We start from the raw sequence: 26,836 nt of genomic DNA on the forward strand, positions 1-26,836 counted from the left end.
GGGACAACATGGAGTAAGTCTATATTTCAGTTGACAGTTTTCTAAGTGCTTGAAAATTGCAAAATGTCTCTGTTTAAATTGTCTCCACAAGGCCGAATCTCTGGGGTGCTTCAAATACCCATCCTCATCAGACTATGTCTAAGCACATCACCTATTCAATTCCTCAGGCTGTACACCCATGTATCAGTGGGCCTTTTAAACTAGATTTAGTTTCTATTAAAAGAATATTTTTCAAACTCAACCCACACGAAACAGACAAACACATCAAAAAATGGGCAGAAGATATGAACAGACACTTCTCCAATCAAGAAATACAAATGGCTATCAGGCACATGAAAAAATGCTCATCATCATTAGCCCTCAGGGAGATTCAAATTAAAACCACATTGAGATATCACCTTACACCAGTTAGAATGGCCAAAATTAACAAAACAGGAAACAACATGTGTTGGAGAGGATGTGGAGAAAGGGGAACCCTCTTCCACTGTTGGTGGGAATGCAAGTTGGTGCAGCCTCTTTGTAGAACAGTGTGGAGATTCCTCAAGAAATTAAAAATAGAGCTTCCCTACAACCCTGCAATTGCACTCCTGGGTATTTACCCCAAAGATACAGATGTCGTGAAAAGAAGGGCCATCTGTACCCCAATGTTTATAGCAGCAATGGCCACAGTCGCCAAACTATGGAAAGAACCAAGATGCCCTTCAACGGATGAATGGATAAGGAAGATGTGGTCCATATACACTATGGAGTATTATGCCTCCATCAGAAAGGACGAATATCCAACTTTTGTAGCAACATGGACGGGACTGGAAGAGATTATGCTGAGTGAAATCAGTCAAGCAGAGAGAGCCAATTATCATATGGTTTCACTCATTTGTGGAGCATAACCAATAGCATGGAGGACAAGGGGCGTTAGAGAGGAGTAGGGAATTTGGGTAAATTGGAAGGGGAGGTGAACCATGAGAGACTATGGACTCTGAAAAACAGTCTGAGGGGTTTGAAGTGGCGGGGGGGTAGGAGGTTGGGGTACCAGGTGGTGGGTATTATAGAGGGCACAGCTTGCATGGAGCACTGGGTGTGGTGAAAAAATAATGAATACTGTTTTTCTGAAAATAAATAAATTGGGGAAAAAAAAAAAAAAGAATATTTTTCCTGGTCTTATCTCTTTTGGGTTTGATCTCATGTTTGTTTGTTTGTTTTTTTCTTTCAGAGGACAAAATAGGAAAAAAAAAAAAAATCTGACCTTCCACCAAAACCTGTTTCTTCTGAAGTAATGGTTACACAGTGGATTTAGCATGAAAGCAGTTTGAGAGCTGGTATGCCCCTCTCCCAGTATTAGAGTTGGGGGACACAAAGATCTGGTTAACATTTACATCATTTCTCAGGCAAAACACAGGAAGTAGTGGGCTCATGGCAGCTGCGAATGTTTTACTGAGCTTGTATCTTTACCAATGAAAAAACGAATTCACAGAACACGTGAGTGCCTACCTGGGGAAAGAGATGCAGGAGCTATGGGGTGTCCTGGAAACCCAGTGTGCTGCCTGGCAGGGAGCTCTAAGATACTCAGTGCAAAGGCACCAGCAAAGCACCAAGAGGCAGAGGGAGTGGACAGAGTGGACGGAGTAGATAAGGGCTTATGAACAACACTCACTGCCCCTGGAGAAGGTGAGAGGTAGGAGTGATGATGTGGGTGGATTCTATACTGGCTCTTTCTGTCACCTTCCCCACCCCGCCTGCAGGGAATTCCTGAAGACGGCTAAAATGACAAGAAAGGACACAGAGAAAGGTGCAGATGAAACGCGCAAGAAGAGAGGTAGCTTCATTAAGGTTAATTCTTGCAACAGGCAGAAAGGAACACAAAGGAGGGTATACACTGGAGCTTTGGAATGAATTCCCCTCAGAGAAAATCAGGTGACACAATACTTATGTGCCCGGGACACTGGTCAACCATTTAGAGAAAGTCTCACCTTTCGGAAGTGCAGTTAAAATCTTAGCATCGATTCTTCTTCTGTGGTTAGCAAGCTGTTCTTTCTCTTCAAGCCAGAACTCTTTCTGAAAGCTAAAAATTAAATTATGCCATTAATAATGTTTAAATTCAATGTGAATCAAGATATATGATGTTAAGTGAAAAAAAAAGCAAAACAAGAGTTACGTGACTGTTATACATAGTGAAATACATGTATATGGATTACAAGTAAAGAGTTTTATTTCTGGGAGTTAAATGCTAGCTTTTTTCATTTATTTATAGTCATGTCACTAAAACTTTTTTGTGTAACGGAAGAATTACGTCAGCACAGGCAGGTGGCATGGCGTCAGGGGTAACAACATGGCCGAGCCGCAAGTCGGACGCCTGGGTTGGGACAGCCACTCTCTTCTACAGCCATCCACCAAGAGCTGGGGAAGCTTGGATTAATTGCTCAACCTTTCTGTGTTCATCTCTTCCTCAGAAAATCAGCAACTTGTCTAGGATATGTACATGCTTTCCTCCAGGGCTGAAATTACGGTAAAGTAACAAATGCCTTCAAACAACTAAGAAATCAAAGCATGGTGAGTAGGTCTGAAAGGCTCATGAAGACCTGTCTTGGGATACAGGAGGAAATGAAGGGGGAAAGAATACGGAATTAAGCACTATGTACTTTTCTTCTCTAATGAGGCATATTGTGGGTATAATCTTAATTATCTTCAAAAGACTCGGTGAGGCCTGAGCTGCTCAGGGCTGTGCTGGGAAAGGTTTAACAGTGGGCTCTTTCCTCTTGCTCTCCCACCTGCTTCCCCTGAGCATGTGCTTTGCAGTCTTTGCTGACGATGTCAATACTCCCACTATGGCCGATCTGCAAGCTTCGCATAAGACTTTCTGGAAAGAGACACATGCACTCGCTCTCACGAGGCAGTGCAAGCCAGCTCCGGCACACTGGCACTATCATCATCCCTGGTTTGCAGATTAGGAAGCTGTTACATGGTTTGCCCAAAGACGACACACCAATCTAGGGGGCCTAGGCGGCACGCACCAACACCACGGGCCTCCGTGGGAGCATGTCTGGGGTGGTGCAAGACCACAGAGCCGCCACGCAACAGGAAGAAAACTTAGCATGAAAACAGGAGAACTAATATTCTTCAGTGATAGGATCACCTCCAGAAAGGTGACTGACAGCCTTGCCAAGGCTGAACATCAGTGCAAAGGTGAACCTCCCGAAGGGCTTGTCCTCCATTTGCATTTCCGCTCTGCAGGGGTGCCTGCCCATAGGGATCCCAGGGGGACTGGACTGAGGAAAGTTCTGTGCATACCAGGTACGTGGGACACACAAATCATCTACACCCCACCCATCAATTCAATGTCAAGGAGCTGGCGCAAGATCCAAGATAGGGGACAGATCTATCTTCTAGAACCAAGTTCATCTGAAATCTTTCTTTTTGCTGATAAATGTGGTAGGGCTTATATTCATAAATATGACTGCCATATATTCATATTATTTCATAAAAAGTCTTGAGAATAAGTAGTCATTATAAACCACACTCCAAATGGTTTAAAGACTCTAGGACACCTGCTTAGGTCAGAAATGTGGACTTGGCGCTGACTTCTAAACAGCGATCATGATGCAGTGGTAATTTTTTTTTTCAGTGTTTTACTCAGATTTACGACTTAGTATAAACCAACAGAATCACGTAACTGTAGAAGAGAAGTACAGCCCACGGAAAGAATGGCATGCTATTGTCACTGGTTATTCAGCTACTTGTGTAAACATCTGGATCAAGTGCTGTACTTTCTACGGGAAACTAAAATCTCAGGAAAAGAATTCTCTACAAAAACAAAAATGGTCCAATCCTGGAAATATTCAGTTTCTCAGGCCACTGATCTTAGGGGAAAAAGACTATCTCGTTTTTTCAAACATAAATATCTGCATGCTTCTATTTACCCCTTTTTTTGTGTGCTTATCAAAAAGCCGCTAATGAAGACTGAGAAACTCCTCCCCAGTTAAACGTTTTTCTGAACTTCTACAGTGGGGTTTCCAAGTCAGCCCCTGACAGCTCCTGCACTTACCTTCTTCAAACAAGCTTTGAGAGTGTCAGTACCCATAAGAAGGGCAGCCTTTTCCCAGTTGCTCAGAAACCAGTGGGAAACCCAAGCACTGTCAGGAAAAGCTCTCGTGGCTCCTAACACGGCTTACTGTAAATGCGATTTACTCTACCCAGGTTCCCTCCTCTCCAGCCTGCCTGAGTCCTGCTCTGTTCAAGGTCAGTTCCTCAAGGAAGAAAGTCCTTGACCCCATGCCTGTCCCACCGCACACCAAATCTATATTATGCACCTCTGTTGTTTTCTCTCATGGTATCCTGGTTTCTTACTTGTAGAACATGTGGCAAGCATCTTATTTCAAATTATTGATTTATAGGGGTGCCTGGGCAGCTCAGTCAGTTAAGCCTCTGACTCTTGGTTTCAGCTCAGATCATGATCTCAGGGTCTACCACAGGAGAGCCCATACTCTCCCTCTCAAAAAAAAAAAGATTCTGGAACATTTGTGAATGAGTAATCCCTTCCCATCATCTTCTAATGGCTAATAAAACACAAATACCCTGGGGCACCTGGGTAGCTCAGTCCTTAAGCATCCTGCCTTCAGCTCAGGTCATGATCCCAGGGTTCTGGAATCAAGCCCCACATGGGCTCCCTGCTCAGCAGGAAGCCTGCTTTCCCTCTCTCACTCACCCTGCTTATGTTCCTGCTCTCTGTCAAATAAATAAATAAAATCTTAAAAAAAAACCCAAAACCCACAAATACACCAAAAAGCCCAAACATCACCCTCCTTTAATTTTTTTGAGTCAGAGGCACCAAGCAGGGTGACTGGTGGAGCCCAATCCTACCTCACACAATGGGGGCCTCCAAAGCACTGAGCTCCGCGCGCTCCGTGGCGCTCTCTTCGTGGACCATCACCCCTGGGACACGGGCTCTCTGCCTGACAAGCTCTGTAGGCACGGGTGGGTTGCCACAGCTCAACCAAAAGGACAAGTCTGTATTTCAGAATAAAACATATAACCCTCCATATATAGCTAACATAAATGCTACGGTCTTGACTTTTGACTTTTGCCATTAAGCTGCACCTTTTGTATTTTTTATATATCTTCATCTCCTCTGAAATAGTGCTCTCTCAGGAGAGACTCCTTCCCTCTGCTTCAATAATCTAAGAAGACATTGCTCTCTGCCTCCACATTTTTTTTTAATGTGTCCCATTAACCTACTTAAATGCCAACAGTAGAAACAAGGGGAAACTTCAGGAGAGTGAGGACAGGATTTTCTGTGGTTACTAGCGTCTGTCTTTGACAAAATGGGGCTGCACCATGACTGATCAGTCAGCACCCACGCTGGGAAAGGCTCCCTCCGATCTGTTCACTATTCTACTGTTGTTCACATTACAATACACAAGAGATCAAAGTCTACTACCTCCTCTTTGTACTTTGGCGTCTAGTTGATCTGAATGCTCTGAAGGAGGCAAGTGCCTCCATCTCCAGCCAGTTTTACTCTAGTTCCATGGGCAGGAGGTCGTCATTTGCATGGATCCAGAGGACCTACCGCCCACCAGTTTAGAGCGGCTGTGTCCCTCTGAATCTGCTCTCGCTGAAACGTCTGACCTCCTAGTTCATGCTGCTGCTGTTCTTAAATAAGCAACGCTTTCCTCTTCTTCCTCTTGCACAGTCACTTACTAGCTCTACCACAGCTCTACCAACCTGCCAGGAACATACTGGGAACTAAGCTACTCTGGTCTGAACATCTGTATTCCCCCAAATTCAGATGTTGATATCCTAACCCCCAAATGTGATTCGATGAGGAGGTGGGAACTTTGGAAAGCGGAAGATCATGAGGTAAAGACTTCATGAATGAGAACGGTGTCTTTATCTTATAAAAAGAGACTCAGAGATCAACTGTACTTCAATTAAAATAAAAAACTCCTCTGAGAGACCCAGCGATCTCTCTAGCCCATTCCACCAAATGAGGACACAAGAAGTTGGCCGTCTCCAACCTTAAAGAGGGCCCTCATCCCATTATGCTGGCCCTCTGATCTCAGACTTCCAGTCTCCAGAATTGTGAGAAAGAAATTTGTGCTGTTTATAAGCCATCCAGTCTCGAGTATTTTGCTATAGTAGCTGGAACTCACAAAAGTGTAAGCCTTAGATTCTATCAAAAACATGGCAAAGATGAGAAATACGGGAAGCTGTGTGAAGCCCCAGAAATATAAGATTTCCTGAGTTCAATAAGACAGACAACCTTACCGATGACCCTGGCTCATTACTGCTCTAGTTGGCCCGATACTAAGACATGGATCAAATCCACCAAGGCTTTATCTCATCTAATGTGCTCACAAGATCGATTTTGCCATTTTCAGGGCAGGGCAGGACCAGGCTCAGCCTGATGAGAACAGCTGTTTATTCAATGCCATTGAAATGCAAACCCTTTATAGCAAAGAAACAATGTCATACATGATACATTAGGAACGAAAGCGTCTGAGTGGAATGCGGGGTAAATCAGGGTTGGGTCCTTCTACCATCACCAAGTGTAGACTGGGATTGATGCCTACATGTCTTAGGGATAATAACTTTGTGTCTCCATTTGAAAATCTCAAATTCTATCAGGGACAGTGATCTACTAAGAAACATCTGGGATACAGCTATCTGTATCCCAGTTTGGCACAAACTTTAATTTTTACGAGAGCTTAAATGAATGATTATGTACCACAGCGTCTCAGCATGTTAGGTATATTGAATCAGTGCCCATAACACCTTACAGTCAAGGGAAATGAAATGCAGAATGATTAAAAGACCTCACTGGGGGACACCTGGGTGGCTCAGTCGGTTAAGCGTCTACCTTTGACTTGGGTCATGATCTCAGGGTCCTGGGATCGAGTCCTGCATTGGGGGTCCCCCTGCTCTGTGGAAAACCTACTCTCCCTCCCCCTCTCTCTCTCTGCCTCTTATGCTCACTGGCTCTGTCCAATTAAAAAACTTTTTTTAAATCTTAAGGAAAAAAAAAAGAAAAGACCTCACTGGACAGATGGATTGGTTGGGGGTGGGGAGAGAAGGAGGGAAGAAGGGAGGATGGAAAGAAAGAACAAGGCTAAAGTTTCTCTTAAAAAATCAAAAGCTTTCTTACCCAATGGGCAGACTGCAAAAGAATATCCCACACTTAGAGTCAGGTACAAGAAAGAAAAGATAATAGCCCTTCACAGGTTCAAAATTTTATCTGATCTGCAAATAGATCATGTTCCCATAAACAGCATTAATGAATACAAAAAGAATCTTTTTTGGCTGAACGTACTATTAGGTCAGTTTGCTTCAGACATTTTAATAAATCAAACTCTGGGGAGAAAACATACCGCCAAACATTCAAACTCATGAATTAGGAATTTAGGAGAATAATTCTAAAAGCTACCACAGATCTTCAAAATTTAAGATTCCTTGAGCGAAGATCACTTTACCTTGAAACTCTTCTTTGACTTGGTAATCCAATGAAGCTTAAGTTTTTCTGGTTGAAATCTAAGGAGAAAGAAATGATGTAACATTGAAATAGCTATACAGTAAGTTAAAAAAAAAAAACCTCCAATGGAAAACAAAATTCTCCAAAGCCCCTTTAAACATATCACTTAAGGAAAAGGAAACCATTAACCAGACAAGACATAAGAATACAAAAATGACACCTTTTAGGAATCAAATTCCACAACATGCATTTTACACAGGCAAAGTTTCCTCCTCTCCTGAAATTTAGCCAACATAGCTCTGCAGGTGGGGATGGGGGGAATCGGACATAGTTCAATGCTATCATTGAAGTTTGTTATAGCTATAAGAATACTCAAAGCAATTAAATACTGACTAGCACAGTTATGTACTCAGGGGAAAAGAAGACAAAAAAAAAATTAAACAATTCCAGTCCTGATAAACAGAAACAATGAAACTCATCACTGCCTGATATATTCAAGATGCTTTTAAAAGAATGTGTGCATGGAAGGGTTGGTGAAGAGCCAGGGAACAGGTCCATTGTTTTTATTGCCTTCCTTAAAATCTAAGTAATAACAAATCATCAAATTAACTATTTCTTTATTTTTGAAGACGAGATATGTATTATGTAAAGACAGGTGGTAACAATCCCACGCAGCAAAAATACACATCCGGCTGGACCAGTTAATCAAAACCAGGCAGAGACAAATTTATACCAGTCTGATGGCAAGTAAGGTTTTACAACTTTTGGCACAGTAATCGTTTGTCCACCAAGAAAACCACAAGCAGACCACTTATACAGACTTCTAAGCAAGTGCCTTTTACTGTTTAATATTTGGGGGCAGAAGCCTGAGGAAAAGGAGGTACAAAATGCACCAGATGCTGACATGTCATTAGCCAGTAAAACACATCCAGGAGCCTCCTGGCATTTTGAAATTCTGACCAACTAGAGAAATACAGTAAAATGAAAGGTGTAAGTCCAATTCAAGACCTGAGCTTTTTTCCTAATTATACAAATATCGTGCTATATATTTAAAAAGAGAGAGAGAGAGAGAGAGAGAACTCAGTTCAAAAAGCTAGCAAATGTTGTAGAAGGAAATTCCCGAAGCTGAGGCCTGTTCGAATCACCTCCTAAGAGTGCATCTGTGCTGAAAAAGACTTTGACACAGAGTGCCAGAATTTCACATGGGACAGTCAAAATAACTTCAGCATTTCAGCCCTGTTCAATCAGTGATCGGAATCCGCGGGGCCACTCCAGGGGTTCCATGGAAAGCATGCATTTTCCTCTGCACTCAAAGGAAGCCACTACAAAAACAACATTTTGTTCCAAACAGTATCACATGAAGATTTCATAAAAAAGACAAACACCCCTGTCTACTGGAAATAATTTAGTATATATAGCCCTCGCTTTAGAAAACTATTTTAGCTAATGCACAGCACATCCAGAACAGGATTTAAAGTTTGGGCATTGGAACTGAATCTGCAATTTTTCCTGCATAAAGGCTTTTGTGGTTCAGCAGTATCTCTAACTTACAATAGGAAAAAAAAAAGGAAAGAAAGAAAAAACAAAAGGCAACAACAACAACCAAACAAAAACCACCTCACATATTTCAGCCACAAAATAAGCTAATTTATAAATGCAATTAGATCTTTCAAGTGTCCTTTGAGGAAACGATAACGGGACACAGGAGAATACAAGGAAAGAAATGGAGGATACGAGGCATTCATCCTGTTACAAAATAAACCCACAAGTGCAATTCCTATTTTTCCTGCCTTACCTTGTTTCTCAGGGAACCTGAGAGCTCCCAGGCAGCCGGCAAGCTCTGGGTTTCTGAACATGTTGCACACAGAACGTTCAGTCACACAGTGCGGCCCAGAGCCCAGTGCAACCGGCCGCGGCCTGCCGCCCGTCTAAGCAAAACTGGGTTGAGATTTTTCACAGCACAGGGCTGGAGCAATCGGGCCCTCGTGTCCTTGAAAGTATAGTAAACGCAGAGCAGGAGACTGCAGGCTGGAACAGCTCAGACCCCGTAATCAGATTACAGGCAGAAATCAGGCCTGTGGCTGCCGAACCAGGCTGCTCTCCACCGATGGACCATTCCTGATGTTGCCACTTCAAAGCAGGGGCCGAAGCCCAGCTTATGATCCCGCCACACACACGATACTGCAGCCTAACCCCCACCATGGGGGAGTCCAAAACAACTCCTCCTCGCCCTAAAAATAAACAAAAAGGAGCCATACACAGACTCCTGATGGACTGGGAAGCGGGGAAGCCGCCTAACGATTCCCAGGCTGCTCCGGGTCTGGCTTTGGCGAAGTTAAATGAAATATTTCACCTAACGGGGAGCCAAAACCCCATCGTTAAGAGTTAAGATTTATGAACAACATATGAGCGAAATTGTGGGAAAAGAAAAGGCAGATATTACTGGAGGCTCAAAAATTTTAATTTGAGACAGAGGCTTTCCGGTTAGGCCTTACCTCTTGGGTTGCCCCCTTTTTATTCCGTTATTTCTTAGAGGGACTTCATTTTTATAAAGCAGGTCCGGGTTTACTACAAGATGGAGGGGAAGGCTCCCTAAAAATCCTCTGTGCTCTGCCTACTCGCCCCACCAAGTCCTCCCCCAACAACTACTGCTCTCCTTCCATCTCCCTTGTTGCGCCTTTCCTAGAATGTCACATAGCTGGAGTCACATAGCATGTGGCCTTTTCCGATGGGCTTCTTTCACTGGTAATATGCACCAAAGGGTCCTCCATGTCTTTTCCTGGCTTGACGGCTCATGCCTTTGTCAGTGGTGAATAATATTCCACTGTCTGCGCGGACCATACTCTGTTTACCCATTCACTGCCAAATGCTTGCTTCCTTGTTTGGGCAACTATGAAGGAAGCCGTCATAAACATCCACGTGCAGGTTTCTGCAGGGACAGAAGTCTTCAACTCCTCTGGGTAAAGACCAGCTCCTTTGGGTCAAGTCAGGATGCGTGACAGCCGCATCATATGGCAAATAAGTTTAGTTATGCAAGGAAGGGCCAAACGGTCTTGGAAAGTGGCTGTATCATTTTGCATTCTCACCAGCAATGTATGAAAGTTCATGCTGTTCCACATCTTTGCCAGCATTTGGTGACGTCCATGTTGGGGACTTTTGTCATTCTGATAGATGCACAGTGGTACTTTACGGTTCTGAGTTTCCCTGATGACTTATGACATGGAACATCTTGTCTTATGCTTATTTGCCATCTGTGTATCTTCTTTGGTGAGGTGTCTGCTAAGAGCTTTGGCCCATTTTTTCACTCCATTGTTTCCATTGTTGAGTTTTAAGAATTCTATGTATATTTTGGATAATAGTCCTTCATCAGATGTGTCTTTTGCAAATATTTTTGCCCAGCCTGTGGGTTTTCTAATTCTCTTGAAATCGTCTTTTGCAGGAGTTTTATAATTTTAAGAAGGAACCAACTTGTCATTTCTTTCTTCCACAGATTGTGCCTTTGGTGTCTTACCTAAAAAGGCATCACCGGGGGCGCTTGGGTGGCTCGGTCTGTTAAGAGTCTGACTCTCGATTTCCGCTCAGGTCATGATCTCAGGGCTGTGAAATCAAGCACCACGTTGAGCTCCATGCTGAGTGTAGAGCCTGCTTGAAATTCTCTCTCCCTCTCCCTCCGCCACTTCACCCCCTCTCCCTGCTCCTGCTCTTTCTCTCTAAAAAGTAAATAAATTAAAAAAAAGAGGCATTGCCATTCCCAAGGTCATCTGGCCTTTCTCCTATGTCCTCACCTAGGTGTTGTACAGTTTTGTGTTTTACATTCAGGTTTAGGATCCATTTGGAACTAAGTTTTGTGAAGGGTATAAGGTCTGTGTCTAGATTCATTTTTTCTTTCATGTAGCCATCCAGTCGTTCCGGCAGCGTTTGTGGAAGAGACTATCTTTGCTCCCTTGCATTGCCTGAGGGTCTCTACTCCCTATAGAGAGCCCGACTCCCTGTACTGGCCTGTTTGAGTCTCTCATCTCAGGAGTGGTGGTTTGCCCTGGGACAGCCTAAGGATCCAAGAAGAGTTGTTGATCTCGGTCCTTGCGGCTTCTTTCTTGTTGTTGGGATAAAGTGGGGACTTCCCAAGCTTTTTACATGCAAGACTGGAAACCCTGGAGTCCCCCCGTTTATGTTTAACTACAACATGAAGGCAGTGAGACCAAGCAGTAACAATGCAATTCCAAGAAAAATATGCAATGATTGGAGGTCGGTAATTTTACAGCTAAAAGGAGCATTAAAGGGAACCTAAGAAAATGGTCTCATTTACAAGATGAGGAAACAGGGCTAGAGGAGTAACTCGCTCATGTGTAAACACTCGGTTCGTGATGGAGCCATAGGATCTGGCGAAGGTGGTGGGCTCCAGACCATGATTCGCCCCATTCACCCACAGGGAGGCAGGGAGTGTGAGTATGTCCGTCTTTGAGCTGGGGCACAGCAGGCTCCCAGAGAATGTGTGCTGAGTGACCATATGAAATCATGCAATAATCTTTCCTGAAGGCTCGAGGTCGCACTCTGAAATGACTTTCATTGACTTTACATCCTGATTTCAAACCAGAAGGACTTAAACTGATCTCCAAACTACAAACAGAACTTGAAAAGGAAGAAATTAATCAAAGTGCGCCCACAGAAGGTACCCCAGCACTGGTTACTGCGTGGGTCCGCGATGGCATCGGACGTTCTCTCTATACAGCTGGTCACTGCAACTCTGATGAAGCTGGGGAGAAATAGGGCAAATGGGGCAGTTTAAAAAAACTCAGCAAGGAACAACATGCAAAGCTGTTGGCAACTGTAGTGGACATTTTATTGTAAGGTCCAGACTAACTGGGAAGAAAGAAGGAAGTGTCAGAAGGTGAAGAGAAAGGGAGGAAATTGCACAAGCAACTGATTCTGGAAATGAATAATAACAGGAGATGAAATAATATTTATATTTACAAATAATCTTTATAAAGAATTTAGTTTATAAAACACAGTGTCGGGACGCCTGGGTGGCTCAGTTGGTTAAGCAGCTGCCTTCGGCTCAGGTCATGATCCCAGCGTCCTGGGATCGAGTCCCACATCGGGCTCCTTGCTCGGCAGGGAGCCTGCTTCTCCCTCTGCCTCTGCCTGCCATTCTGTCTGCCTGTGCTCACTCTCTCCCCCTCTTTCTCTCTGATAAATAAATAAAATCTTTAAAAAAAAAAAAACCACAGTGTCACCTGCTCATAACCATTTATATTCCTGAAAACTACTCTTCTTGGAGAATAGTTCAATAGAATTATCCCAAGTATATCTAAATGTTTATTTTTAATTGTTACTGAGAAACATCTCTAGTTTGAGTTTTTAAAATGAAATTCTGATAGCAACTAAAAAGAATTTGGATATTCTCTATAAGTTGGTAATGGAATCTAACCAGAACTATTTGCCTTGCTCACCCATTATGGAAAAAAGCAAACAGATTTAAATATGGCTTCACTGTTGAAAAGAAAAAGCACAGCGTTCTTTATTAAATTACGGATATATAAGTTAATTTCCTATTTAATTATCCCATCCCCATGAGATCGTAAAGATGAAAGAAATCTGTATTTTATCAGTAGAAAGTATGAGGCTTTTAAGTCTACTCTCCAATAATTAGAAATAATAACAATAAATAATTTTCTTATTTTAAGGTGGCTCATTCACACTGAAGAGTGACCAAAACAGACAGACATTTCCTCACATCGTTCTGTGGGTTAGCATGTTTTATTTCTCTGCAGAGAAAATTCTAAGTTGTGGTTGTGATGTTCTTAAATTTCAGGGAGAAGATAGCTCAATTTAAAGCAGAGATACTGTCGTACTCGCTGTCCAACATCACTTAACCGCCAGCTCAGTGCAAAGAAAGGAGATACACTAGAGACACAAAATTCTCTGCCACTGTGTCCAGTTAGAAACACAGATCTTTTCCATTTTCAAAGCACCATAGCCTTCTCAATGCTCAGAATTAATGTTTTATGGAAGTATTTTATGGAATGTTTTTGAACTTTTGTTCTTGAAATTAAAAAGAAAGCAAAGGGGGCGCCTGTGTGGCTCAGTGGGTTAAGCCGCTGCCTTCGACTCGGGTCATGATCTCAGGGTCCTGGGATTCAGTCCCGCATCGAGCTCTCTGCTCGGCAGGGAGCCTGCTTCCTCCTCTCTTCTCTGCCTGCCTCTCTGCCTACTTTTGATCTCTCTCTGTCAAATAAATAAATAAAATCTTTAAAAAAAAAAAAAAGAAAGCAAATGTTTACATTTCCTCTAGATGGGCACACAAAAAAAATGCTTCAGTAGAAGGAACATAAATGTGTGAATGGAAGGGTAAGAGGAAGGTCACTGTCATGGGCATGTCAATGTCATGATCTGTGGGTGGTGGATGACCAAGAAGGATCTATGAATGGACCACGGAGATGCTGACATCCCAAAGTGAAATCACTCGGACAACTGCATCAGGTCTTGGTAAATCCAAAGCCATGGACTTTGGGAAAACTAGAGGAAGGGGCCTTTCTGATCACCTGGTCTTCATTTTACTAAGAGTTGGACAACCTCCCCCAACAAGGTCACAGAGCATATGGCGTGGCAGTGCCAGGCTAGAAATAAACTCACATTCTCTCGCTCTCCCCAGGACAACTCCCACATTCCTGATCAGTCTGGACACAAACTAACAGGGGCCATAGCTGTATATGTGTCCTGGCTTGTTGTCATAGGGTCCCCAGCCCTCTGGCCTGTGTTGGTTTCATCGGTAAAGGGGACAATCTGGCCCTGGGAGGAGTCAAGTCAACTTCTTACAAATCTCATAGGACTCCTTGGTCTGGTTTTTGTTCCCGAGATGCTCCTCAAACCAAAGATGGTTCCACATGGTCCTCAAACCCTCAGTGACTCCAGACAGAAGTGAATAGGACATATCTAAGGTCCTCAGGCAAAGACAGAAATCGGGGCCTTTGGGAGGGGGGATTATGCAAAAAAGAAAGCAACTTACAATTCTTCCTTCCCTTTCCAAGGTCTCCACCTTATCGGAGATAGACAAGATAAGGATGTTACTATCAACTTTTAAGAATGTATAAAGCAATGACTCAGTAATTCCACTTCTAGAAAGGTACTAAGGAAATTACTTTGAATAAGTACAAGGATGTTTACCACAGTTTTGTTTAAAAATGTATAAAAATGGAAAGAGTCTACATAAAGAAACACACAGAAGAATGGAAAGTTATACATGAAAACCAGGTTGGAAACTTACTTGATGATTTGAAAAAATTTTCATCATGTATTAGAGATAGACACCCACCTTATCAGAAAGACAGTAAACAGACCAAACATTATTATGTCACCACCCAGACATAACTCTGTTCCTGTTTTTCCTCCTTTATTCAAAGTTCCAACAATAAGCATGAATTACTTCTATGGTTACCAAAACAGTTAACTACAAATAAAGACAAAGGTAATCGATTCTTTTAAAATCCCAAGGTTTAGATTTGGCCTAAACATCCAGGAGAAAACCATGAATGGAATTGTGTCTGTGGGCCTATGCACAACATCAACCAGCCTTTCTCCCCTGAACGTACGCATTTCTTGGCTATAGGGGCATTGGCCCAGAAAATCACCAAAGCTCTTGATAACGTGCAACCCAGTGTTTCTCAAACTCCACCCCGCATGGGCCACAATCTTATGGGGAAGTTCTGGGCTAACTTCCCCTGCCAACCAAGAGTGAACTCACCTGTTAAGTCCCTTCCATAGATTTTCTTCTCTCTCAGCATCTCTCTATTACCAAGTACACTTTTCCTGCTCAAAAGCCATTCTTTTGGGACTACCAAGCTTGTGGGGCAACACCTGAGACACATTCCTAGCACAGTGCCTGGCTCAGAACAATGAACTATTAAATACTGGAGGAATGAGTGAATGAAGCAAGCAAGCCGACCAGCAGCGGGCTCACTTCCGCTCTTCCTCATTCCTAGATTCTGGCTCATTCTCAGCCAACTCTATTTCTTTTCTAGGAGGCATAAAGCAGAAGTACTACTACTCCTTCCTGAACTTGACACAGGATCCTAGGAATGTTTTCTTGTCTTTCCTACAAGGTGAAGCAAGGATATGGCACCTAAGTATTTGTGTAGAGGGAGAAACAGGAAGAAATGCTAAAGATGTGCCAGGGGTATGAATTAATGGGGAAAATGGGAGTGGATTTCTGCAGTCCAGCTGTGGACAGTGTCAGTGTGAGTCCAGGTAAGAAGGGTCACCTCCTAAAGGGGCAAGGTCAACAGGTAAGGCATCAGATGACAAAGGGTCAAGGTATTAACTCCTCAGGGACTGTGGTTCATAGCTGTTCACAGGATTACACTGAGGCTTTATGGAGGGGCCACTGTCTATGACCCAACTCCTGTCTGCTGTCTGGCTGACATTTATGTACCCATGCAATGTGAGAGGACGCTGTCCTCTGGGAGTCATCATCATAGAGGAGAAAATGGGAACAAAGCCAAATGAAAAGGAAAACAGCCCAATACCTGCACATTTTCTACCACATCTACTGTGATGATTTAAAGAATAGCATAGAACTGGGTCCCTTACTGACCTTTCACCAAGAGGGGGGACACAATGCTAAGTGCTCTGGAGCATTAAATTCATTCAGTTCTCTCCAGCATCTTCAGAGAGATGCTGCTACTATCCCCATTGGCAGAAGGGAAAACAGAGATACTGGGTGTTCTAGGATAAACCCTTGGGCCTGGACAGGCTGCTTAAAATGTAGCTCTAAAGGCAGAAAGACCACTTCCTGGTCAATTATAATGAAATCAAAGAGGTAAATATGAAGGTGAGGCCATGATTAAATCAGGAATATACAGCTGAACGTTGAACCACGAAGGGGCTGGGGCACCGACCCCCTGCACCATTGAAAATCGGAGTAGAATTTTGACTCTCCCAAAGCTGAACTGAAAATAGCCCATTGATCGAAAGCCTTACCAAGAACATACGGTCGATTAACGATATTTGGTATGTGTACTATAACCTGTATTCTTATAATCAACTAAGTAAAGACAATGTTCTTAAAATCTTAAGGAAAATACAAAACACATTTACATGTACCGTCCTGTATTTATTAGGAAAAAAAAATCCACAGAGACATCAACCCGCTCTTGTTGAAACCCGTGTTGTTCGAGGGCCAACTGCGTGGGGAAGAGCTCCAGGAACTGGAGGGCATCCTCCAATCCCTGCGTGGATCTTCATATGGGAAAGAGATGCGGGTGTGTGTGACACTCCTCCCAGGCCTGCCGCCTCCTCACTGGGCTCCCTGGATAGTGCCTGAAGCCTCCCAGTCCATAGGAAAGAGAGAGGACATTGACACGTGCAACACCTGACTACATCCTGTTGTGAGTTACTTATACATTTCAATGATTTTAACAAGTGCCGCAGAACCATTGTAATGAAATCTACTATAAGCTACTACAGGCCACGACTGAAAATTCCAAAGCGAGGGCTGTGTTTTTATAGCCTAGTAAAGTAGGGGTATTTTGTATGCTAGAAGCAGCTGGAAATGGTATTCACATTTTCTGGGGTGGATTTTATTTCTGTGTGCAGACTCTGAATGTGGGCAGAACTGCCTGACGGGAGGGAGTCCCACCAGTAGGAAGCCTGGTGAGTCCTTTTTGCTTCCCTTTTATCACAAACTGGTTTATTCAGATATTCCAGATTCCTTATTTAGAGTAATTCTCCTCCCGTGTGCGTTGTAAATGTTTTGTGAATTTGGGTTTGTGGTAATAATTAGAAGTCTCAAATAAAATTTTGTGTTACAGGATTTGTTATGGTAATTTTAAACAGGCCAAGTATGTAGCCATGAAAAGATGTAAGTACTTTCAATGATAAGAAATATTGTAACTCAGACATTTCTGTATCAGATGTGTTGAAAGAACCATGCCCATCTTGCCATAGAAAAGATCTTTAAAAAAAAAAAAAAAAAGGCTTACAGCAAATCCTTAAGGACTTATTCATGTCTTTAAATGTCCAAAAGAAGAATGTTAACATATGAAGTGAAAATTATCTCTAATCATTTTAGCTTCTGTCCAGTTCTGAATCTGTAGCTAATGGTTCTTGGGGAAAATAACCCAGGTAGCTTGCAGGAGGAAAGGACAGTCAACCATTTCTCAGAGCAAGAAAAAAACAAAACAAAGGTCACTTTCACGTTTAAAATATACACTGCAATATACCTACAATGGACTACTATTCAGCCTTAAGGATTGGCATTCTGACACTTACAACAATATGGATGAACCCTGAAGACCTTATGTTCAATGACTAAGCCAGACACAAAGGACAAATATTGCGTGATTTCACATATAGGAGGTATGTTGAGGAGTGAAATTCACAGCGACAGAAAACAGAACAGTCGTTACCAGGAGCTGGGGAGCAGGGGGAATGGGGAGCTACTGCGGAATGGGAACAGTTTTAGTTGGAGGACATGAGAAAGTTCTGGAGATGGATGTTGAGGTCGGTTGCAAAATAATGTAAATGTACTTAATGCATTTTCGGCTCAGGTCATGGTCCCGGCGTCCTGGGATCGAGTCCCGCATCGGGCTCCTTGCTCGGCAGGGAGCCTGCTTCTCCCTCTGCCTCTGCCTGCCTCTCTGTCTGCCTGTGCTCGCTCTCTCTCCCTCTGTCTCTGACAAATAAATAAATAAAATCTTTAAAAATGGTTACAATGGTATTATATTTTAGCACATTTTTTTTTTAAATAAAGTACACTAAAGGTAAAGCACAAAGTGACACAAGTTACAGGCATGTGCTGGGAATCCGGGCACAGATCTCCTGACAGGCGCTGGACCAAAGGCGGATGCTGGCTTGCACACACCCACTACTCCCTTCCAGGTCAAGGAGGCACCAAGAACATTTCTGACCTATTTGAAGACCAATACACTAAGGGTGGTCCTTCAAGAATGATCTGACAAATAAGTAATATACTTAGGTATTTAGTGTGTAAAATCTGAAAGGGCATGGGGTGCAGAACACTGTTCTTGAGAGCTGCAGGGGGCCAAGCCCCACTGGGCTCGCTCACAGAGGGCGGAACCCCAGCTGAGGAGAAGGGGGCTAGCAGAATTCCACTTGTCCAGGGAGCGTGCACAAGGCTTCTGCCAACTCCAGTCATTCAATACTCACTATTTGATGGTTTTAACATGAAAAGAAAGCAAGGAAATACTGAATCATCAGATATGAGAATGTTTTATGAGTCTAAAAATCCAGATGGTAGACCAGTAAATGTATAATATTACTGTTGATACCTCATAGATTATAGCCTTTCCACAGCTATGCTTGAACGATTGGAAAAGGCTTTGAATAAAATAATTTCTGGCCTTCCTTGTCCTCAGAAAAGCATCTTCATAAAAACAACCACCACCACCTCACAAAACTAATTTGTACGGAAACTTAAGAAAAATCCAGCAACCTGCCTCCCCAGCATCTCTACTGTTTGTGAGAGATGTAGGTTAGCTGGTACCCAGGACCTTCACTAGAGTCTCAGAGCTGGTCCCCAGTGCATTTGCTGACTGATGAGGGGTTGGGGGTGGATGTTGCTAAGATTAGACATGTTCTCAAGAGCTTTCTCCATGTGCAGGGATCTCCAGGAAAGCAGTCTGTACTCAAAGACCGAATAGCACAGGAAGGTTATGACATGGAAGCTGAAGATATATTCTACTCTACCTGAAATGACAAAAAGATAAACACACACTTATGAGTCATTTTAACATCTGATAAAAAGGCAAATGATAGCAAAGTTTGGTACCCCTCAGAGTCACGTGGGGTGCTTGTTAAAAATGAAGGTCCCCCTACCCCAAATAAGGATATGCTCCCAAAAGTAAGAAATCATGAGTATAAGCCATTTAAGATGATGTCTGGGAAGAAGCAGGAAAATCAAACCAAATGGATGAGTTTGATGAAGGAACGCTTCCTGGAGGAGGTGATGGTGAGCCTAGTTGGGAATGGAGGAAAGGATGGGTAGGAAGAAAGGGTCATGTGAGTGTGACAGATGGAGGAGAGCAATGCTTTACTAAAGGAGGTGTGAGCTGGAACGGGAGTCCACATTCAGGTGAAATGGTAGAGGCCAGGCCATGCAAAAGTGGGAAGGCAGGTATCTACCAGAACACGGAGATTCACCTGCTATGAAGAAAATGAAACCCAGTACTTAAGTCCAAACAGAAGAAGGAATTTCAGATTCTCTCATGCCTTAACATCACACTCAAACAGTGTACTGTATGGTTTTTAGGCGGCGAGAAAAGTTTTCAGGAGCACAGATGTACTAGCCCAGTCGCTTTCTCTCTATGGCTTGCATGCCTCTTACCCTTAAACAGGTTGGCAGACAGCAAAATAAAAAAGCTTTAAAAGGGCAGCCTCAGGGCGCCTGGGTGGCTCAGTGGGTTAAGCCACTGCCTTCGGCTCAGGTCATGGTTCCAGGGTCCTGGGATCGAGTCCCGCATCGGGCTCTCTGCTCAGCAGGGAGCCCGCTTCCCTTCCTCTCTCTCTGCCTGCCTCTCTGCCTACTTGTGATCTCTCTCTGTCAAATAAATAAATAAAATCTTAAAAAAAAAAAAAAAGGGCAGCCTCTTTGATAAACTCATTACTGTGATCCCTCCACAGGTCACAGCCCCAGCCACGGCTGGCCACATTGCTGCTGGGCTTTGGTCTCTGTCACCAGACACGACTGGCTGACCAGCACATCAGACACCCGAAGCCAGTGAGACAGACTGACTGCCCGGGATGTAAGTTACAGGGCAGTTCAGTGTTAAGAGTAAGATGTCATTTGAAAGCTGATTATTTCTCGTTATCTGCCTGGAATTTCCAGTTAGATGCTCAGCCACGGACCTGAACCCAATAAGCAAAAGATAAACGTCAAAGATTTTGCCCCTCCCTCCTCGCTCCTTGCCCCAGACCTCTGCTAGCAGAAGCTGTTCCTTCCTACCCAACAGGATTCCCCGAGCAACTACCAGAGGTCAGGAACCAGGGGGGCTGGAACGCTGAAAGGACCGACCACCCCCAAGGAGTTCACAGTCTAGATGAAGAGATCCACTAAAGGATGCAGAACTGGTTTTTTTTTTAAAGATTTTATTTGTTCATTTGACAGATAGAGATCACAAGTAGACAGAGAGGCAGGCAGAGAGAGAGGAGGAAGCAGGCTCCCTGCTGAGCAGAAAGCCCGATGCGGGACTCGATCCTAGGACCCTGAGATCATGACCTGTGCCGAAGGCAGCGGCTTAACCCACTGAGCCACCCAGGTGCCCCAGAACTGGTTTTGACCCATTCGGTCCTCTTCCACCTTGTTCTCCCTGACCCTTTTGAAGTTTCCCTACCTCTTCCGTTATTCCTGTCAAGTGCACCTGTTTGTCTTCCCCATACACAATCGGTTCTTCCCGGGGATCATGAGAGACTGTGCCCTCCAGCCCCAGAACGACCAAGGGGCCAACAGCGTGGGGCAAACGGGCGGGACAACCGCAAGTCCCCACTTCCCAGAACAGAGAACACGCCGTGCTTCCTTCGCATTCGGACCTTCAAAACACCCAGCGATAGCAGCGGAGGCATTTTAACCGTGACAATGTGGAAGTTAAGTATGTAAACTGTGGAGTCCTAGTTTTGTAAATCATGTGATGTTTTACACTCATACTGATCTGCAGTCAAGCAGTCATCATTGCTCCATTGTAGCTAATCACTCATTGAAGTAATTATGGAATCATCAAAACAACTGATGAAAACCATGTAATTCATGGGAGTCCGTGACCCTTCCCCTTAAAAAGGCAGTTCTTTTAACTTCCCAGGAACAGGGACTATACCTTTAAACCAAATCATTGCTTATTAGTAAAGTTTTATATATATATATATATATATATATATATTTAAAAACCAAACTGGAAAACTCAGTACCCACCTACTAGAATCCTAACTTCCTCATTCCAGACACCTCGAAGTAAAAAATTCAAGCAATAGTTTTGGAATTTACAATGCAGTAGACTTTGCGTCTTCTCATTCGGGGACTCCAAGTTTATTCTAACAAGAAGCCTCTTCCATCCCCTGACGTCTTTGTGATGCATAAAGAAAATGTACCCCGCCTCCAGAGAGTTCTCTGCTCTTTCCTGTCCTGCACACAATATTTTTCTCTTTATAATTCGACATGCAGCAATGTTCCCTCCAGCCAACATACTTTGCACAGAGTTTCAGGAGTTTTCTAAAGTCCTAGGGGAGCTCAGCACCGAGCTAACAAATTCCTTTTTGTACAGGTCAAAGGTACATGTGTTAAGAACCAGTAACCCCAAGTTACAGCCCATGCCATGGGGTGCCATTAGGCAAGCTGGTCAACGAAGATGGAAACAGATATTTAAAACAAACGAACAAAAAAAGGATTTCTTTAAAAGGAGGGGTAAGACCCACCCTTTCCCTGAATGATAAGCAGCCGACAGGAGTCAATCAAAGGAAGACAATGAGGTGAAAACAGGGCCCAGGGACGCCTGGGTGGCTCAGTTGGTTGAGCGGCTGCCTTGGGCTCGGGTCATGATCCCGACGTCCTTGTCCTGGGATCGAGTCCCGCATCGGGCTCCTTGCTTGGCAGGGAGCCTGCTTCTTCCTCTGCCTCTGCCTGTCACTCTGTCTGCCTGTGCTTGCTCTCACTTCTCTATGACAAATAAATAAAAACAAAAAACAAAAAAAAACAGGGCCCAGCAGGAGGGCACCTGTCCACTCCCCTAGGTCCACCCTAACCCTGGGGATGGGGGGGGCTGTCTGGTGGCAAAAAGAGTTGGATAGCTTTGCTGCTAGGAGATTTCTGGGGTAAGAGGAGAGCCTCACGGTGACCTGGCACTTGGAAGGAGCTGCCACTTGCTCTTTCGATCTCAGTAGGCTGTCCAGAGCCTGCACCCGGTACAGAAATGAAGAAGAAATCACTTAGACAAGGGGGTGCCAGGGTAGCTTAGTCAATCGGACAGCCAGCTCTTGATTTCAACTCAGGTCAGGTCCCAGGGTCCTAGGATCGAGCCCTGTGCCAGCCTCCATGGTCGGCAGAAGTCTGAAATTCTCTCTCCCTCTGCCCCTGCACACTAATAGATAAATAAATTTTGGAAGGGAGGGAGGGAGGAGGGAATCACTTAGAGAAGTGACATGAACTTGAAGTGTCTCCGTGCCATGGAATTAACTTAGGCTCCTTCTCCGTGTACTCTGTGTCTCACGTGCGGCTTTGGCTCATGAGCCATAACTGATCATTGCAAGAATTTGAGAAGTCCAAACAAAAATTTTGGTCCAGAGAAGTGCCATCCTCCCTAGTTTCCAGCCACTGCATCAATTTTGAAAAAACAGACAAGAAAAGAGGAATTCTGCCTTAAAGGCTTATTCGCTAAGATATTTCCCTCAGATGCAGGGTTTTTGGCTATTAACCACCAACACCGAGGAGACCTTATTGCTGAAGAGAACAATAAAGCAGATGCCATAATGTAATGAATGTAATTTCAGAAGAGAAGTTTAGGGGCGCCTGAGTGGCCCAGTGGGTTAAGCCTCTGCCTTCGGCTCAGGTTATGATCTCAGGGTCCTGGGATCGAGTCCCGCATCGGGCTCTCTGCTCAGCAGGGAGCCTGCTTCCTCCTCTCTCTGCCTGCCTCTCTGCCTACTTGTGATCTCTGTCTGTCAAGTAAATAAATAAATCTTCAAAAAAAAAAAAAAAAAGAAGAAGAAAAGTTTAAAATGGAGAGGTCATTTTACCCTACATTTTAGAGAAAACAATGGAAGTGACTTGACCAAGGTCACTTAGCCCATCCATGACAGCCTTCGAGCCCGGGTCTCCTGGCTCCTGGACTCTGTTCTCTCCACTGTCCCACCTTGCCACCTGGTGACATCTCCTCCCTACCACACACAGGACCTCACCACCAGCAACACTCTACTAGAAAACCCAATGAAGATACCAAGAGTCTCCAAAATAGCTTGGGTTAACAGGAAACCAACATTTCCTGATTGAGTCCACACTCCACAGAGTAAGTCCTAACACAGTACAAGCTACACAGTGAGTAAAACCCTAGCAAAAGGAGATCCGACCACTTTGTCCTTTGGGAAGCCACCTCCTGTTTTCCACCCATAGCATAAAGTATGTCTGCCAAGGACAGTGTATATTCCTGTCATCACAGTGGACTAGAATTAATTGAGCAGTACTAGGCCATGTCTCCAGGGTCTGGGCTCTCTGGCTCCTTGCAGAACACCAGCCCGCTGCCCCCAGCTCTGCCAGCCTGTCGCCAGACGCCAGCCCTCTTGGCCCGCCAGCCTACCTAATAAGGCAACATGCAAGTTGACTGGCTGGCTTGTAGGTCACGCACTGTTTACTGTGCAAACTCTGGGCTCACAAGCAAAAGGAGCGCCTACCTTTTGGCAGACAAAGGGTTACCCTTTGCCAAAACCTCTTAAAAGGCAGCACTGTTGGGCCATTTACATAATAATACATACTGGTCAGCAAACCGGGACTCTAAAACCCAGGGTGGCTGCTGAGTTCTAGGACCTTACCACCAGCAGGCTGGAGTAGTTAGTTAGGCTTCAGGGGAAACTTCCCTGCCTTGGCCTCCCCCAATCCCCCTTCCCACATCCCTCAGAGAACTCACACTCAGTCTTTGGAACAACTTATTCAGCGTGCATCCTGACTCCTTGAGGCGCCCACCTTCAAAAATAGCCACCAACGGTCTCCAAATAGATGGCATGTCCTGGGTACTTAAAAGGGAGTCACCGGGTCAAGTGCGGGAAGGATCCTTAGCATTCCACAAAATATGCGCCGGCAAAAACCAAACTTCTATCGTTTCAAATAAGGAGGCTGTGCTGTGGGCCAGACCGTGCCTGAACACAAACACCCATTATTTTTCCTGCTGTTAAGGTCTGGGCTCAGACTCTTCCCACCCCCGGCTCCCGAGACTTCTCCGCTACATATAAGGGCAAGGATACACCCGTAATGAACTGCGGCCCGTTCATCACGGCACAAATTTCCTTCAGCTCTTTGCCATCAGTCTCGGTGTCCTTCAGAAGCCATCCGGCCCCCGGTCCACCAAACTGGGTACCTCCCAGCAGAACTCAGAGCACTCAGCGGCCGAGCTGTTGGCGAGAGGCTGGCCTGGAGCAAGGCCAGGAAGGGTCAGGGAGCACGAGAGGGCCAACCCTGAGGAAGGCATTCAGCAAAAGTGTCAGTGTGCCTGTGAAGTCCAGTACACAGCCCAAATCTGTACTTATGGCCAATGGAAACCAATCTGGAGGCCCCGTCCGTCCGTCTACCCTTCCCCCTGTGCTAGCACCCAGTGCTAACTTTTTTTGTAAACACAGGCTTCCTTCAGAATCTCTCAGAGCCCTAACAGCTACCATGAAGCAGCCTTCCTTTCTTCTCAGAGGAAAGGAGTTCAGAGGATCTGAAACCACTGTCAGGAAAAACAGATGCCTACGCTTTGCTGATAGGTTGGGGAATCCAGAGTTTACCTATTCAGTCCCTAGGGGAATCTCCCAAGAGGCATTCAGAAATTCCAGTCTAGATATTCATAACAGAGAAAACAAGGGATGTGGGACCCTCAAACCAAAAGCTTGTCCTTTAGCTTCGTGGAAAGCTGCCTTGGAAAACTGAGTTTAAAAAACAAACACCAACCCCCATATTGTCCTAACAGGGCTTTGCCCTCACAGCTTCAACCCTACAGGAATGGGCTTGCACTCTCCTTTATGGCCTCTAAATTAGGCAAAGCAGAAGAGGAACCACAGGGGTGGGGGGTGGGGGGTGGGTGCGGTGGGGGGGTGGGGGTGGGGGTGGGCAGAGTCCCAGAGGGCGGTGGGGAGAAGTGTGGAGCTGCTCTGGGTCCCTGTGGCCCCTCAGCAGGCAGGGAGAGTTCCCAGGCCCTCCCTGGCAGGCACCCACCAGCCTGGCTGGCTTCTGTATTTATTTTACTCCCAAACAGCTAATTTCCCATTGTTCAAGGCCAAGTTAGAGAGCACTGAAGCATTATTATTCCCCTTTCTCCAACGGCCAGCCAGCTCCAGGTGGCTGTTTGATTCCTAATTAGCAGGGCCAGGGAGCCTAGGCCAGGAAAAGGACAGGAGACCCAGAGCTCCTGGCTACCAACCCCAGGCAGCAGAGCAACCAGGATCGCCTGAGCAGGAGGAGGAGGAGGCAGCAGCTGCCAAAGGGAAGGAAAGGCCTGGCATCACATGGTGACCTGGATCTACCTTGGAATTCCAATGTGGCCAAATCTCAGGATTCTAGAGACTGAAGACAGGAAAAAGAAGAATAAGTTCATTTCTCCAATAATCGGCAGTGACTACTGAGCTAATATTAAACTTATTCTAATTAAATATTGTTTTAAAAAAAAAATGTTCTCTCTTTCAGTCCCTGTGACTCTCTCCTTAACAATAAAGATGGGGCTGTGTTCACCCTCCTACTGGCATTTCCATCTTAAGCAAGGTTGTCCAACAGGTTTCCAGGACAAGAGATGTATTCATGGACCTGATCATAGCAAACCAGCAGCTGCCCATCAGTCTGAAGGTATATGCATGTCATCAACATCCAGTCAGCAGAGCTAGACCCACTCCACTGTCCCCCTGAAATCAGAACTCTGCCATCTGCACGGGAACAGTGGGTTTTATCAGATCTTTGCCTGTTCCAAAGAGGAGTGTTCTCTTTAATATGTACATTCTACCTTTTTTGGCTATTTGGCCCTAGAAGCTATTGGACTGGGTGGCAGAAAGTGACTTTAATGTTATTAAGGACTAAATCTTCATTTGCTACCTATTTATAGAATCCTTTGTTTTTAAGCATGTTGTCAGGCTAATTTTATGGATATATTTTTAACCCGGACACATGCTTACCCTGTGTTAAGCTTAAAATATGCTGATACAGCTTGAAACTGCCTCCTGTAACACTGATTTGACTTAGTTCCAGCTCTCCACGTCTAAAGGGTATTAGCTCAAGAACCCACCTTTCTTTCAAAAAGAATTAAAAACGCCAATCCTAAACTGCACTATGTCGTCCCCTAGTGGCAGAAAGGAGTTGATGCATCTTCCAAAGTCGATTTTAGGAACACCGTCTTAAAGGGAAAGCCTGAAGTCAGGACCTTTGTGCTTAGGCGGAGAGCTTTAGTATCTCTGAGATATATAGGGGAGCTGAAATGTTAGCAAATGACTTCATTCGTTTACTCCACAAATATGCACTACATGTCCCTGTCCTGGGACTTGGGAAACAGAATCAGTAAAGGTGTAAGAGAAAATTCCATTCCGGTAATCAACGATCAAGTATAATGTAATGTCCCACATGCCCAGTGGCCTTTTAAGGTATGTCACAGGGGTTAAGTATAGATACTCTGGAAGCAGGAGTGATTTTGTATTGCTGGTCTCGCT

The 26,836-nt window shown here is 44.5% G+C and overlaps 1 protein-coding gene across 5 annotated transcripts in view; it reads right to left on the bottom strand.

Moving 5' to 3' along the window:
- The window catches only part of SVIL (supervillin), a 122,630-nt gene that overhangs the window by 91,776 nt on the left and 4,018 nt on the right, over window positions 1-26,836 (bottom strand). For 3 of the 5 annotated variants that reach the window (XM_044227661.1, XM_044227662.1, XM_044227660.1), the window contains exons 1-3: window positions 9,255-9,330; window positions 7,461-7,518; window positions 1,968-2,059 (exon numbers count right to left, since the gene is read on the bottom strand). In XM_044227661.1, the coding sequence (XP_044083596.1) occupies window positions 1,968-2,059; window positions 7,461-7,518; window positions 9,255-9,315 (211 nt within the window). In that variant the 5' untranslated portion in view covers window positions 9,316-9,330. Of the gene's footprint in view, window positions 1-1,967; window positions 2,060-7,460; window positions 7,519-9,254; window positions 9,331-26,836 lie in introns of those variants that run through there. The other 2 variants (XM_044227666.1, XM_044227667.1) reach the window with 1 other exon arrangement.

The sequence above is a fragment of the Neovison vison genome, chromosome 12 (genome assembly GCF_020171115.1).
Source record: "Neovison vison isolate M4711 chromosome 12, ASM_NN_V1, whole genome shotgun sequence".
NCBI lineage: Eukaryota > Metazoa > Chordata > Mammalia > Carnivora > Mustelidae > Neogale > Neogale vison.